A 12,233-nucleotide genomic window follows, 5' to 3' on the forward strand; every position below is an offset into this window, starting at 1 on the left:
GTGCTAAAATTAAAGCTGCTCCCAGTTGCTATTCTCAGGGGTGTAACTATTAGGGATGTGCATGGAACCCGTGGGGGCTGGTTCGACAGCGGGGTGGATAGCTTTAAGGGTGGAGAGATACACTCCCCACTGCTGCGTTTCCCCCGCCGGCGCTTGGTTTCCTAAAAGTCTGGGGAGGGGGGCAGCATATCTCCCTGCCGCCCCCTTTCCCCCTTTACCGGCAGTAACCAGAAGTACTTGACACGCCTGCATGCTTCAGGTGTTCATGCAGGTTGGGTGCGTGTGCAGGTGCGTAGAGTACTTCTGGTTACTTCCAGTAAAGGGGGCAACGGGGCAGCAGCGAGGTACACTGCCGCCCCGACGGACTTTTAGGAAACCGAGCACCGGTGGGTGAAACATGAGAGGGGGTTCATTCTCCCCCAGCCCTAAAAGGCCGACACCTCCCCTCCTTTGAACCGGCCAGTGTTCAAACCTGTTCAGAGGCCCGTAAAAGGGCCTCCAAACAGGTCCGTGCACATCCCTAGTAGCTATAATTGAGCTGAGGGACCCCCAATTCCACCCCTCCCTTTCTTCATTATCTTTCTCACTCCAAGGGGCCTCCGGGAGAGGGGCAAACATGGGCCCCTTCTCCCCTAGCTACGCCCCTGGCTATTCTGCCATCTGAAGTGAGGCAGGGCTTCTTAAGGTAGACCTCAAAAGATGACTTGCATGTACCAGCAGGCTTGTGTTCAAGGAGATGATTGGAGACTGAAACTTAAGACTGGTGCAGGCACCACTTGGAAAGAACTGTGCGTATGAGCAGTTTGTAATGAAGATGCACATTTGACCAAGCATCCAGTCCGAAACCCCCGCAGATTGGTTTCAGAATATTCCCACACAACATTTTGTTCTTCATGCTTTGCTTGCATGCCACTAAATTGGCCTTATGTGTCCCCCAAAATGTGACTCAGAAATGGACTTTACCCCGCTGCAAAGTCCTTTCAAAGGATTTTCTTTCTTTTAAAGTCTTTAAGAACTTATAAAATTGGTATGCCATTTTATTCCAGGGGAAAAGAAGCAATGGTTTCAGAGAATGTTACTTTGGGAGCCAAAAACATTACAAGGTGACGAAACTCTGTCCAGCTGTGGGCTACACATTCCGAGTAGCAGCTCAGAACGACATAGGCACTAGGTAAGTCCTTGCTGCTTTCTGGACAACCCAGAAGTTATGTAAAGAGCTGCCGTATACTGAGTCAGACCATTGGTCTGTCCAACTCAGTTCTGTCCACCCTGACTGGCAGTGGCTCTCCAGGGTTTTATGTTCAGCACATGTACAGCAGTACACTTCTTGTCTGTATGCTGCATTTCAGTAGGTCTGTACACAGGTACACTTTTAACATTAACTTAAGTGCAGTTGTTCACATAAAGACATGTACCTGTGTACAATTTATTGGGATGTAATATCTTTGTCACATGTATGTGCAGATACTATTTGCAAGATAATTGTTATTGTTATCTATTCATTCTAAACTATTAATATAGCATCTTCAGTTATAGACAAAACGGATATATGTGTTTTGTTTATCTCCTCCACATAGATCCTTAGATCTTTAGATGTAGCACAGTTTGTGTTTTTGCAATTATTGGCAACTTTTTCATGGCCCCTCTGTCTCTACATTTTGCACGGTTCCTTTTTTGTTTTTCCTGTTGATTCGGCATGCATCCCGCTTTTTTTCTGACATCCTGACGAAGGCAGCATGGACATGCCGAGAAGATGCATCCATGCTGCAAAAAGCTTCCGCACCACCATTCCACCCATGTGCGCTGCAGGGGGGATTTTTATCACAGTGCTCTGTGTCACCTGAAAATATGTCCCTGAAGGCTGCATAACTCTCAGGGACATTTTTGGAAAGTGTATAGTATTTCTTGGGGAAGAGTAGATTGTCAAAATTCACCCCCGCCCCCAACCACTGCACACCTGGGGAAGCTCTAAGAAGCTGCCATCTACTGAGTTAGACAACTGGCCAATCTTCTCAGTCCTGTCTAGCTGACCAGCAGTGACTCTTCAGAGCTTTAGGCAGGAATTTTCTCAGCCCTGTCTGTAGATACCAAGGAGAGGAGAGCTGGTCTTGTGGTAGCAAGCATGACTTGTCCCATTAGCTAAGCAGGGTCCACCCTGGTTGCATATGAATGGGAGACTTGGTGTGTGCACACGGTAAGATATTCCGCTCAGGGGATGGAGCCGCTCTGGGAAGAGCAGAAGGTTCCATGTTCCCTCTCTGGCTTCTCCAGGATAGGGCTGAGAGAGATTCCTGCCTGCAACCTTGGAGAAGCTGCTGCCTGTCTGTGTAGACGGTATTGAGCTAGATAGACCAATGGGTCTGATTCAGTATATGGCAGCTTCCTATGTTCCTATGAACTTGGGACCTTCTGCTTGCAAAGCAGATGCTCTGAGCAATGCATCATGATGCATCTTCCTGATTCATCTGTCTTAGGATATCAGCCTAAGTCTGAATGGTGCTTCAGAGAAAGCAGGGCTAGAGGGAAATCGCACAAACCACAGTTAGTTTTTGTGTCTGGAACACAATTCATGGTTTGGAGCCTAAACTATGCTTTGTGCATCTGAACCAACTCAAATACTTAGAACCAGTAGTTCACATGATCCAGGAAAGTCATTTAGAACTGTCTGGCCAAACAGGGGATTGGAACTTTTGACCAGTTTCGTTTCTTTGTTCTGACTGCATGGTTAAACCTTCCCATACAGCATCTGGGTTCCTAGCTTGTGCGATCCAGGAAGTAACATTCTTCACCACTTTTTGAGCTTGACTTCCTGTCTTGGGAAGTGCTGCCACAGCTGAGAATCAGCATTGTCGCTTTTGTTCCTCTGTGGTCTCAGCCTGCTCTGCAGCTTCTGATTTGGAGCACTACAAGTGAAGCTCATTTCTGCCAAGGACCTAAGGCCCATGTACATGTTATGTTCCACACTTGTACCATGAGTGTGCAGTGTACACAGTTGCAATCATTCAGATGTTATGCTGAACGTAGGTACAGCCGCACATTTCCTATCTGTAGCATGTATTTGAAGAGCCTGTATCCAGGATCAGTTTTAAAATGAACACAGGTGCAGTCATTCACACAAACACATGTACGAATGCACAGACATCTATACATTCGTACAGCATAATCCCTATCTCTGGCAATTTTTAAAAAACATCTAAAAACCCATCTTTTTAACCAAGCTTTCTCAGCCTTTTAAAAAAAATTGTTTTTAATTTTGTGATTGATTTTAAATTGTTGAATTGTTTTAACTTTTTATGTGTGTTTTAATTGTTTTATGTTAACTGCCCAGAGATGAAAGTTTGGGTGGTATTTAATTTGATAGATAGATAGATAGATAGATAGAGAAAGAAAGAAAGAAAGAAAGAAAGAAAGAAAGAAAGAAAGAAAGTCTGAATCAGGCTCTAATACCTTATCCATATCATATTGAGTATAATTTTGAATACATGGTATTTGGTGTCTCTACTAAGCAAGAGAATTGTTGGTTTGAAAAAGCATGCCTTCTGCATTTCCTTGATGTTTTGGAGAAGGGTGTTCTGTAAACTTTGCCTAAGGGTCATCTGTTGCCCTCGTCTCTGTTGCTTCATAGTGGCTTTAGCCAAGAAGTGGTATGCTACACATCAGGGAATATTCCTCAGACCCCTTCTCCACCGAAACTTGTTCGTGCTGGAGTCACATGGATCACTCTGCAGTGGAATAAAGCAGAAGGCTGCACACCAGAAGAAGTCATTAGCTACACCCTGGAGATTCAAGAGGATGAAAATGTAAGTTCTGAGTTAACACAGCAAAAGACCGAAAGCCACTGCCATGTTCCATCTCTGTACCTAAAGCACTTTCCTTACGAGGCAAGGCTACATCATCTGAGGCTTTTTCGTTTCGGAAAAAGACGACTGAGAGGAGTCCTGATAGAGGTCTATAAAATCATGCATGGTATGGAGAAAGTGGCTAGAGATCAATTTTTCTCACTCGCTCATATCATTAGAATCAGGGGGTCATCCCATGAAACTGATGGCCAGGAAATTTAGGACCCCAAAAAGGAAGCACTTTCCCCCATAGCACATAGTTGATCTGTGGCATTCTCTGCCACAAGATGTGGTGACGGCCAACAAGATGTGGATGACTTTAAGATGGGTTTAGATAAATTTCTAGAGGACAGGTCTATCAATGGCTACTAGCCTGAGGGCTATAGGCCACCTCCAGCTTCTGAGGCAAGATGCCTCTGAATACCAGTTTCAGGAGAGCGACAGCAGGAGAGTGGGCATGCCTTCAGCAATTGCCTGCGGGCTTCACAGGGGCATCTGGTGGGCCACTGAGTGAAACAGGACACTAGACTAGAAAGGCCTTGGGCCTGATCCTGCAGGGCTTTTCTTTTGTTGTTATGTACTGGCAAAGGCGATGAGGGCCCTGCACTACCTGGGTGTTGCTCTGAATGCCTCAGCAATGCAGCAGCTGCACAACCCCAGTCTTTCTCAAATTTAAGGGGGGGGGGCTGTCCTCCCTCTTTCCTCCACAGTTTCAAGGATGGGAAGAAGGCTGGCATTTGCTCCTCATAGTTGCCTGATAGCAATGCTCTCCTTGCCAAAGTGAGCTAAAACTTGGAACCCTGCTTCAAATTATAGGAAGTCTTTCCACCTCTGGCCCTCCTATAGGTGTTGGACTACAACTCCCATAATCTCTGTTAGCCACTGTGCCTGGGAATAAAGGGAGTTATAGTCCAAAAACAGCTGGTGGGCCACAGTTGTGCAGCCCTGAATTATACGAATGATCCTTTTTATAGGTTAGTGAAGTCAGGAACCAATTAGATTTCCTAACCTCCATTCAATATTATGGTGGATTCCCAACATACATTTTTTTATAGGGCATGTCCACCATGAACAAATAATGATTGCCGTACAAGAATGACCTTTCCAACGTATGCTGCTGTAATGCTGCTTTGTTGTGTTGAGTTTATTAGGCACGACATAGCATTGCATCCTTAACTTGAAAACCGTTTTTCCAAAATGTGATGGCCAAAGAGAAGTCATGACCTTTTGATTGTAAACTTTATTACAACCAATAAACTGTAAGACATAAAGCTTTCATGTTCTGTGCCCTTTTAATTACAGAAGTTTTAATTTGTCCTGGCTCACACTTTTAATTTCCACAGGGTCTTAAATACTTTAGATCAGGGGTAGATCAACATTTTGCTGAACTACAACTGGCATCAGAATGTATGTGATTTAACCTACTTTAGATAATTTGTATCTAGTTGTACTTTTTTTTTGAAGTCTGCTTTCTTGCATGCCCTTTTGCTAACCAGCCAACAAGTGGTAACACTTGTTGATATTTGAACCCAAATCGTTTCAACAAACACTTTAGCTTTAATTCTATCAAAAGATAAGATTTCAGTGCAAGCAAGGCAACTTTTAATGCCCGCATGACAGCGATGCATTGTTGCCTGACAAAATTATGCGCTGGCAGTGAGGTTTCTTAATTTATGTTGTTTAACTTGTACCCAAATTTATATCTTAGGATAGTGTGTTTCACTCAAAGTACACTGGAGAAGACCGAACCTGTACTGTGAAAAATCTCAAAAGAAGCACACAATATAAATTCAGGGTAAGTGCCTCCTTTGCTTTTTCACCTCACTTTCTCTTGCAGGGATTAACTCTGAGAACAATGATGGCACATCCTGCATTTATACTACTAATATTATGGGGGACAAGGAAACTATGCTGTTTCCTTTGTAAGAATTCTTAATGGCTTGGCATACAATGTTATCACTGAAGTTAATATGATTTGGAATTATTTATTATTATTTATTTAATACATTTATTATAGATGAGCAGTCTACAAATCTGGTGGTATACCAATAACGTTTAGTAAGCTGGTGTATATATATAACCAACACCCTTACTACAGTGCCAATGATTAAATCTTATTTATTTATTTATTACATTTTTACACCAAACTTTCCCAAACTTTCATCTCTGGGCGGTTAACGATAGTATAAAACAAGTTAAAATATATACAAATCTTAACAATTTAACAATTTAAAATCAACCACAAATTAAAACCTTAAAATTTTTAAAGAACAGAATGGCATTGGGTTGGTTAACTGTGTGCTGCAGATTTAATTTTTGGTGCAAGTATAGTGTTTTGCCACAAGGTGGCACCCAAACCTCTTTTCTTTTTGCAGGATCATTGATCCTGCATGCAAAGATTCTTAAGTTAATTGAAATGTATACACACAATGTTTATTTAACAACGTAGATAACATGAAGGAAGTGCCTTGAGTTTAACATTCTGTGTGATTTGCTCAAAGGAAGTAGAGATAAAAATACTGGGAAATGTTCTGAATGAAAAACATGGTATAGATATCCTCTTGATAATTGTGTAAGCACCTGTCATTTATTGTGGGGATGTAAAGTTTGGAGGCAACAGTTGACAGGATTACCCAATACTGTAGGTACTTATATAATAGAAGATTTGCTTCTTGCATGGATTTCCCTTCCCTGGTGAAGGGTTATCAGCACACACTGGGCATAGAGAGATGATATCTCCACGGTAAATCCCTCACGTCATTGGCTAGCCTGTTTGCCACCTCTTTTTCTTTTGCTACTGTTTGGGCACCACCTTTTTGCTTTGCATTTTGAATGCATCCAAAAAGGAGCTGGCTATAAAATGAGGAGCCTTGATGAAAGGCACCTCCCATCCCAAGAGGCAAGATGCCTCTCAAGACCAGCTGCAGGGGAGCAACAGCAAGAGAGAGGGCCTGCCCTCATCTCTTGCCTGTGGGTTTTTCCGAGGCATCTGATGGGCCACTGTGTGAAATAGGGATGTGCACGGAACCAGGCAGGGGTGGCTCGAAGGGGGGGTAGGACTTAAGGGTGGGGTAGGGTGCACTTACCCCTCCCTCAGCTTCCCCCCCACCGGCACTGGAGTTTTGTCAAATCCCTCAGGGCGGCAGCATACCTCCTCAGCAGGGAGGTACACCGCCGCCCCAAGGGATTTTATAGAACTCCAGCGCCGGTGGGGGGAAGCGGGGGAGGGGTAAATGCACCCTCCCCCGCCCTTAAAGTCCTACCCCCCACCGAACGTTCGAACCAACCAGTGTTTGAACCTGTTTGGAGGCCCGTAAAAGGGCCTCCGAACAGGTTCGTGCACATCCCTAGTGTGAAACAGGATGCTGGACTAGATAAGACTTGGGCCTCATCCAGCTGGGCTGTGCTTGTGTACTTATTTTGTTACTCTGCTTGCATTGGCACTGCAGAATACGGAGGAAACAAGATAACAGGGTCGGCTGTAAACTTGTACTGACTGAGGGCTTCCACCTCCAAGTTCTCTAGGGCAGGTCTGTGATGGATGATACTTCATTTCACAGCCTTCACCTTGCAGAGCTCTGAATTGTACCTTTTCGCTGCATCCCTGGCTAACATCCAGACTTGCATTGCACACCAAAAATGTTTAGCATGGGCAATGGAGGAGGAGAGATCTTTGCCATTCTCCGTTTCCCTCTGCAGCCCACTGTGCCTCCTGAAAATATGTCCCTGAGAGTTCTGTAGCCCCTCAGGGACATATCTTCAGGAGGCACAGTGAGTTGCATAGAGGAGGAGGAGAGAGAGAGAGAGAGAAACCAGGCCTCCCCTATTGTGCATGCAAAATGCTTTTAGGTATACACAGTTTTAGTCCAGATGTCAGCTCCTGAGATTTACACTGTGATCCCTAAGTGCACCGCTTGGAAATAATTATCACTGACTTCAATAGGACTTGGAGCCAAGTTACATATGATGCTAAAAGCATCATTGTCATTCCATCTTTTTAAAAGTAGCCGCTACAGTGGAACCGTTTGGGTCCATGGTACAGAGGGAGGGTACTTAACCCTTTAGCTTCATGCTGTGCTCCTGACAAAAAAACAACCAACCAACCACACTTCTGCTATTTGCCCTTTCAAGGAAGGTGCCATTGGCATCAGTGGTGAATTCCCTTTGGAAACAAATAGCAGTGTGGCAGGGGGTGGTTTTTGTTGGGACTCTGGTGCAAAGAAAAAAGATTAAACCTCTTTCTTTCATGCCATGGTCCTAATCAGACTTGCCCCTTGCAACTGTTACTTGAAAAGAAAAACAAGGACAACGCAGTGCTTTCTTGACTGTGTGTCGTTTGACTCTTATTTCAAAGTAGTGGGTGCACTCAAAGGAAGGCATGCTAGATTAAAGTTCACTGAAATCAACAAACTGTGAAGCACATGGCTGTTCCCTTCGCTTCAATGAGATTAACGTCTCGTGGTTGGTACCCAGGGTTTTTCAGATCTTGGAATTGGAGCGGTTTGTGCCTGCAAATTTCTGAGCCTTAAGCTCATGCCTCTCTGTGTTCTTGCACAAAGTGTATTTTATCAAGAGATCCGTTTTCTTTGGAGTCAGCTGTGCAATGCAGCTCCATCATCTGACTCTCAGATTATCTCCTTCTTTTTGTCCCAGCTCACTGCCTCCAACGCAGAAGGGAAGAGCAGTCCCAGTGACATCTTGGTCTGTACAACAAGTCCTGACAGGCCAGGGCCTCCCACCAGGCCTGTTGTTAAAGGGCCAATAACGTCTCACGGCTTCAGTGTCAAATGGGGTAAGAGTTTTCTTCCATGTCTGTAGACCTCATTGTCTTGCATTTCAGACCCCTACAATCAAGAGCAGAGCTGTACAACTTCAGCACGCCTGCTGCTGTCGGGCTACAAATCTCATCATCCCCAGCCAGAGTGTCCAGTAGTCAGGGATCATGGGAAATGTAGTCCAACAAGATCTGGAGGGGTTGAAGTGGTTGCAGCCCTGATTGAGGGGATATCTGGAATTCAAGAGCGAGAGGCATCTTGGTTTTTAAAAAAAGGAAAATTGTTATTTTCCCAATTTTGTTTTAAGATTGCTATTACTTATCGTGTGGCTGTGGGTGTGCATGTGCATGCATGTACGTGCATGTGGCACAATCCCTTTCTAGGGGGAATGCAGCAAAGAAAGTGGTTGACAACCGCACAGCAAAGATGGGGATATGGAATAATTGGACAGGAGTGGAGGACAAGTAAGGTGTAAGAAGAATGGTCCAGGAAACAAACTGCTAAGCTATAGCAACCCTGACTCTTCTTAACCCCAGCCAGTTTTCCTGATTAAAGCCAGCATTTAAGATGGGGTCTGATGAGTTTTCCTTGAATCAGAAGCTAGTACTAATGTCGTTGGGAAATAAATACTGACAGAAGGACTAGATTGGGTTCGGAATCACTTAATTGTAAGTGCTTTCTTCCAATTTTGTTAATAAGATCTTCTTCTTTTGTTGTTGTTCTTTTTTTTTAACAGATCCTCCTCAGGACAATGGTGGCTCAGAAATCCTAAATTATCTGTTAGAAATTTCAGAAGGAAACTCTGAAGGTAAATTGAACAAGTATCTCTTGGTCCTGTTATTTGTAATTATACATGTTCTTCCGCTAGAAAGCTTTTTTAGGTAGCCTCGATTGAAAATAATGCTATTACAGTCGTCCAAAGAAGGTTGTATCAAACAGCTTAGCTCAGAGGTAGACAACCTTGAATCTCCAGCTGTTGTTGAATGACAGCTCCCATCATCCCCTGCCACAATAAATTGTGGCTGGTGATGATGGGAGTTGTAGTTCAACAGCATCTGGAGAACCAAGTTTGCCTGCCATTTCTTAGCTAAGTTGTTTTAATCTCTGTACTTCCCCACCCCCCCGCCCTGAAGTCATAGGAACATAGGAAGCTGCCATTTACTGAGTCAGGCCATTGGTCTGTCTAGCTCACTGTTGTCTACACAGACTGGCAGCAGCTTCTCCAAGGTTGCAGGCAGGAATCTCTCTCAGCCCTATCTTGGAGATGCTTCCAGGGAGGGAACTTGGAACCTAGATGCTCTTCCCAGAGCAGATCCATCCTTTGGTTGTCCATTTATTTACCCTTGAAAAAAATGAACATGGCACTTTGTATGTACAGCAAAAAAATAAAAGGTCCAGCAGCATTTCTTTCTGAATCAGGGTACTCATTTAGTGATTTCTCAGTGAAATGATAGATTGTTAATTGGATTCTGGCCAATGTAAACCCCTCTTCTCAAATCAAAGCATCAAATATTGGCTTGCTTGTTCATACATACCATTGTTTTATGCCGAAATTAATTACTTTATACATGTGAAGAATTTTCCTGCATCTTTCCTGAATTTCACAAAACTTTGATTTTGGAGGGCAAAGTGTGTATATACCCTTACTATTGTGAAGGACAACATGAGCAAAACCCCATATCAAAGACTTAACAAGGCATCCGCAAAGGGCAGAAGCAGAGACAAAGTGGGAACAGTGATGTACCAGGAACAGAAACCAGGACGCGGGAACTGTCTCTGGTGGAGAGCTGGTGTAGCATCTTGCCAAAAAGAGGGGGTCTCAAACTGCAGCCTTCCAGCTGTTTGTTTGTTTGTTTGTTGTTCAATTTATATACCACTTTTCATTAAAATCATCTCAGAGCAGTTTACAACATATAGTTAAAAATGATACACAGTTAAAATACAAAAAGTAGAGCTATTAATATGACTATAAAAATAATTTCTATTTAACAATTTAAAAACCTCTATAAAACAATGATACATAAAACACAGAGCAGCTGCAGTAAAAACTAATCTCATTGAAAAGCCCGGGTGAAGAGCCACGTCTTTACTTGTTTGCTAAAAAAAATGTGGTGGAAGCTGAGGAGTGGACACCAGCCGGAAGAGCATCCCAAAACCTGGGGGCAATGACTGAGAAGGCCCTGCCCCGCATGCTCGACAGCCGAGCTTCTTTCACCATCAGCACGCGAAGCAGAGCCTTCTCCGATGATCTCGTCCAACGGGCAGAAACCCTTGGGTTTCTGTTGCTGGCCTGCAAGCAGGGGCGGCCTCTTCATGAGGCCAGGTGAGGCAGTCATCTCTGGCAGCAGATAACTGGGGCACCAGCAGGGCAGCAAAATGTCCCCTGCTGCCGCTGGCATTGGATCAGCTCTCCAGGACTCATCTAACCTTTGACAGCTCTGCAAGGAGCCAGCTCTCCTCCCACCCCTTGCATAGTTCGCCGAAACATAGGACAGAAGAGGAGGCTGCTGGCAAACTTCTTTTTCCCTGCCACTTTCAAAGCCTGCGAAAGCTGGCTTTGAAAGGGAGCTGCCCCCTACCAGCGCTGTGGGGCATGGCTTCGTTTGGCACCTTGCTTCAGGTACTGCAGTACTTTGGGCCATCCCTGCCTACAACTCCCATCATCCCTGGCTGCTGGCCTTTGTGATGGGGATGATGGGAGCTGCAGTCCAGTAACAGCTGAAGGATCACAGTTCAATATTGAGAGAAGGAGCTGTGAAATCAGGACTTCCTTGGTTCAACTCTCGCCTCTGCCTTGGTGACGTAAGACAATTTTCAGCCTGAACTCCTTGTCTGCAGTATGGAGATGATCATCCTTCCCTTATAAAGTGCTGCAAGGGTTACAGCAAAGTACAAACTACAAGGTGAAGCGCATAAGACAAGCCCTGCTGGATCAGGCCCAAGGCCTGTCTAGTCCAGCATCCTGTCTCACACAGTGGCCCACCTGATGCCTCTGGGAAGCCAAGAGGCAAGGGTGTGCCTTCTCTCCTGCTGCTGCTCCCCAGCAACTGATATTTAAAGGCACATTGCCCTTGAGGCTGGAGGTGGCCTATAGCCACCAGACTACTAGCTATTGATAGAGCTGTCCTCCATGGATTTGTCTAAGCCCCCCTTTAAAACCATCCAAGCTAGTGGCCATCACCACATCCCATGGCAGAGAATTCCATAGATTAATTATGCGCTGTGTGAAAAAGTATTTCCTTTTGTCAGTCCTAGATTTCTTGGCCATCAGTTTCATGAGATGACACCTGGTTCTAGTGTTGTGAGACAGGGAGAAGAATTTCTCTCTGTCCACTCTCTCTATTGCATGTATAATTTTATACACCTCTATCATCTCTCCCCATAGTTGCCTCTTTTCCAATCTAAAAAGCCCCAGATGCTGTAGCCTTGGCTCATAAAGAGCCAGCATGGTATAGTGGTTAGAGTGCTGGTCTAGGACCAGGGAGACCCGAGTTCAAATCCCCATTCAGCCATGATACTTGCTGGGTGACTCTGGGCCAGTCACTTCTCTCTCAGCCTAACCTACTTCACAGGGTTGTTGTGAGGAGAAACTTCAGTATGTAGTGCACCACTCTGGGCT

At 44.6% G+C, this 12,233-nt stretch overlaps 1 protein-coding gene across 3 annotated transcripts in view; it reads left to right on the top strand.

Annotated features, from left to right (window-relative positions):
• Nucleotides 1-12,233, top strand: part of FNDC3B (fibronectin type III domain containing 3B) — a 447,770-nt gene that overhangs the window by 338,744 nt on the left and 96,793 nt on the right. For all 3 annotated transcript variants that reach the window (XM_053308096.1, XM_053308093.1, XM_053308094.1), the window contains 5 exons: nt 1,047-1,171; nt 3,626-3,800; nt 5,548-5,634; nt 8,493-8,631; nt 9,351-9,422. In XM_053308096.1, the coding sequence (XP_053164071.1) occupies nt 1,047-1,171; nt 3,626-3,800; nt 5,548-5,634; nt 8,493-8,631; nt 9,351-9,422 (598 nt within the window). The remainder of the gene's footprint in view (nt 1-1,046; nt 1,172-3,625; nt 3,801-5,547; nt 5,635-8,492; nt 8,632-9,350; nt 9,423-12,233) is intronic.

This window comes from Hemicordylus capensis, chromosome 3, assembly GCF_027244095.1.
Source record: "Hemicordylus capensis ecotype Gifberg chromosome 3, rHemCap1.1.pri, whole genome shotgun sequence".
Classification (NCBI taxonomy): domain Eukaryota; kingdom Metazoa; phylum Chordata; class Lepidosauria; order Squamata; family Cordylidae; genus Hemicordylus; species Hemicordylus capensis.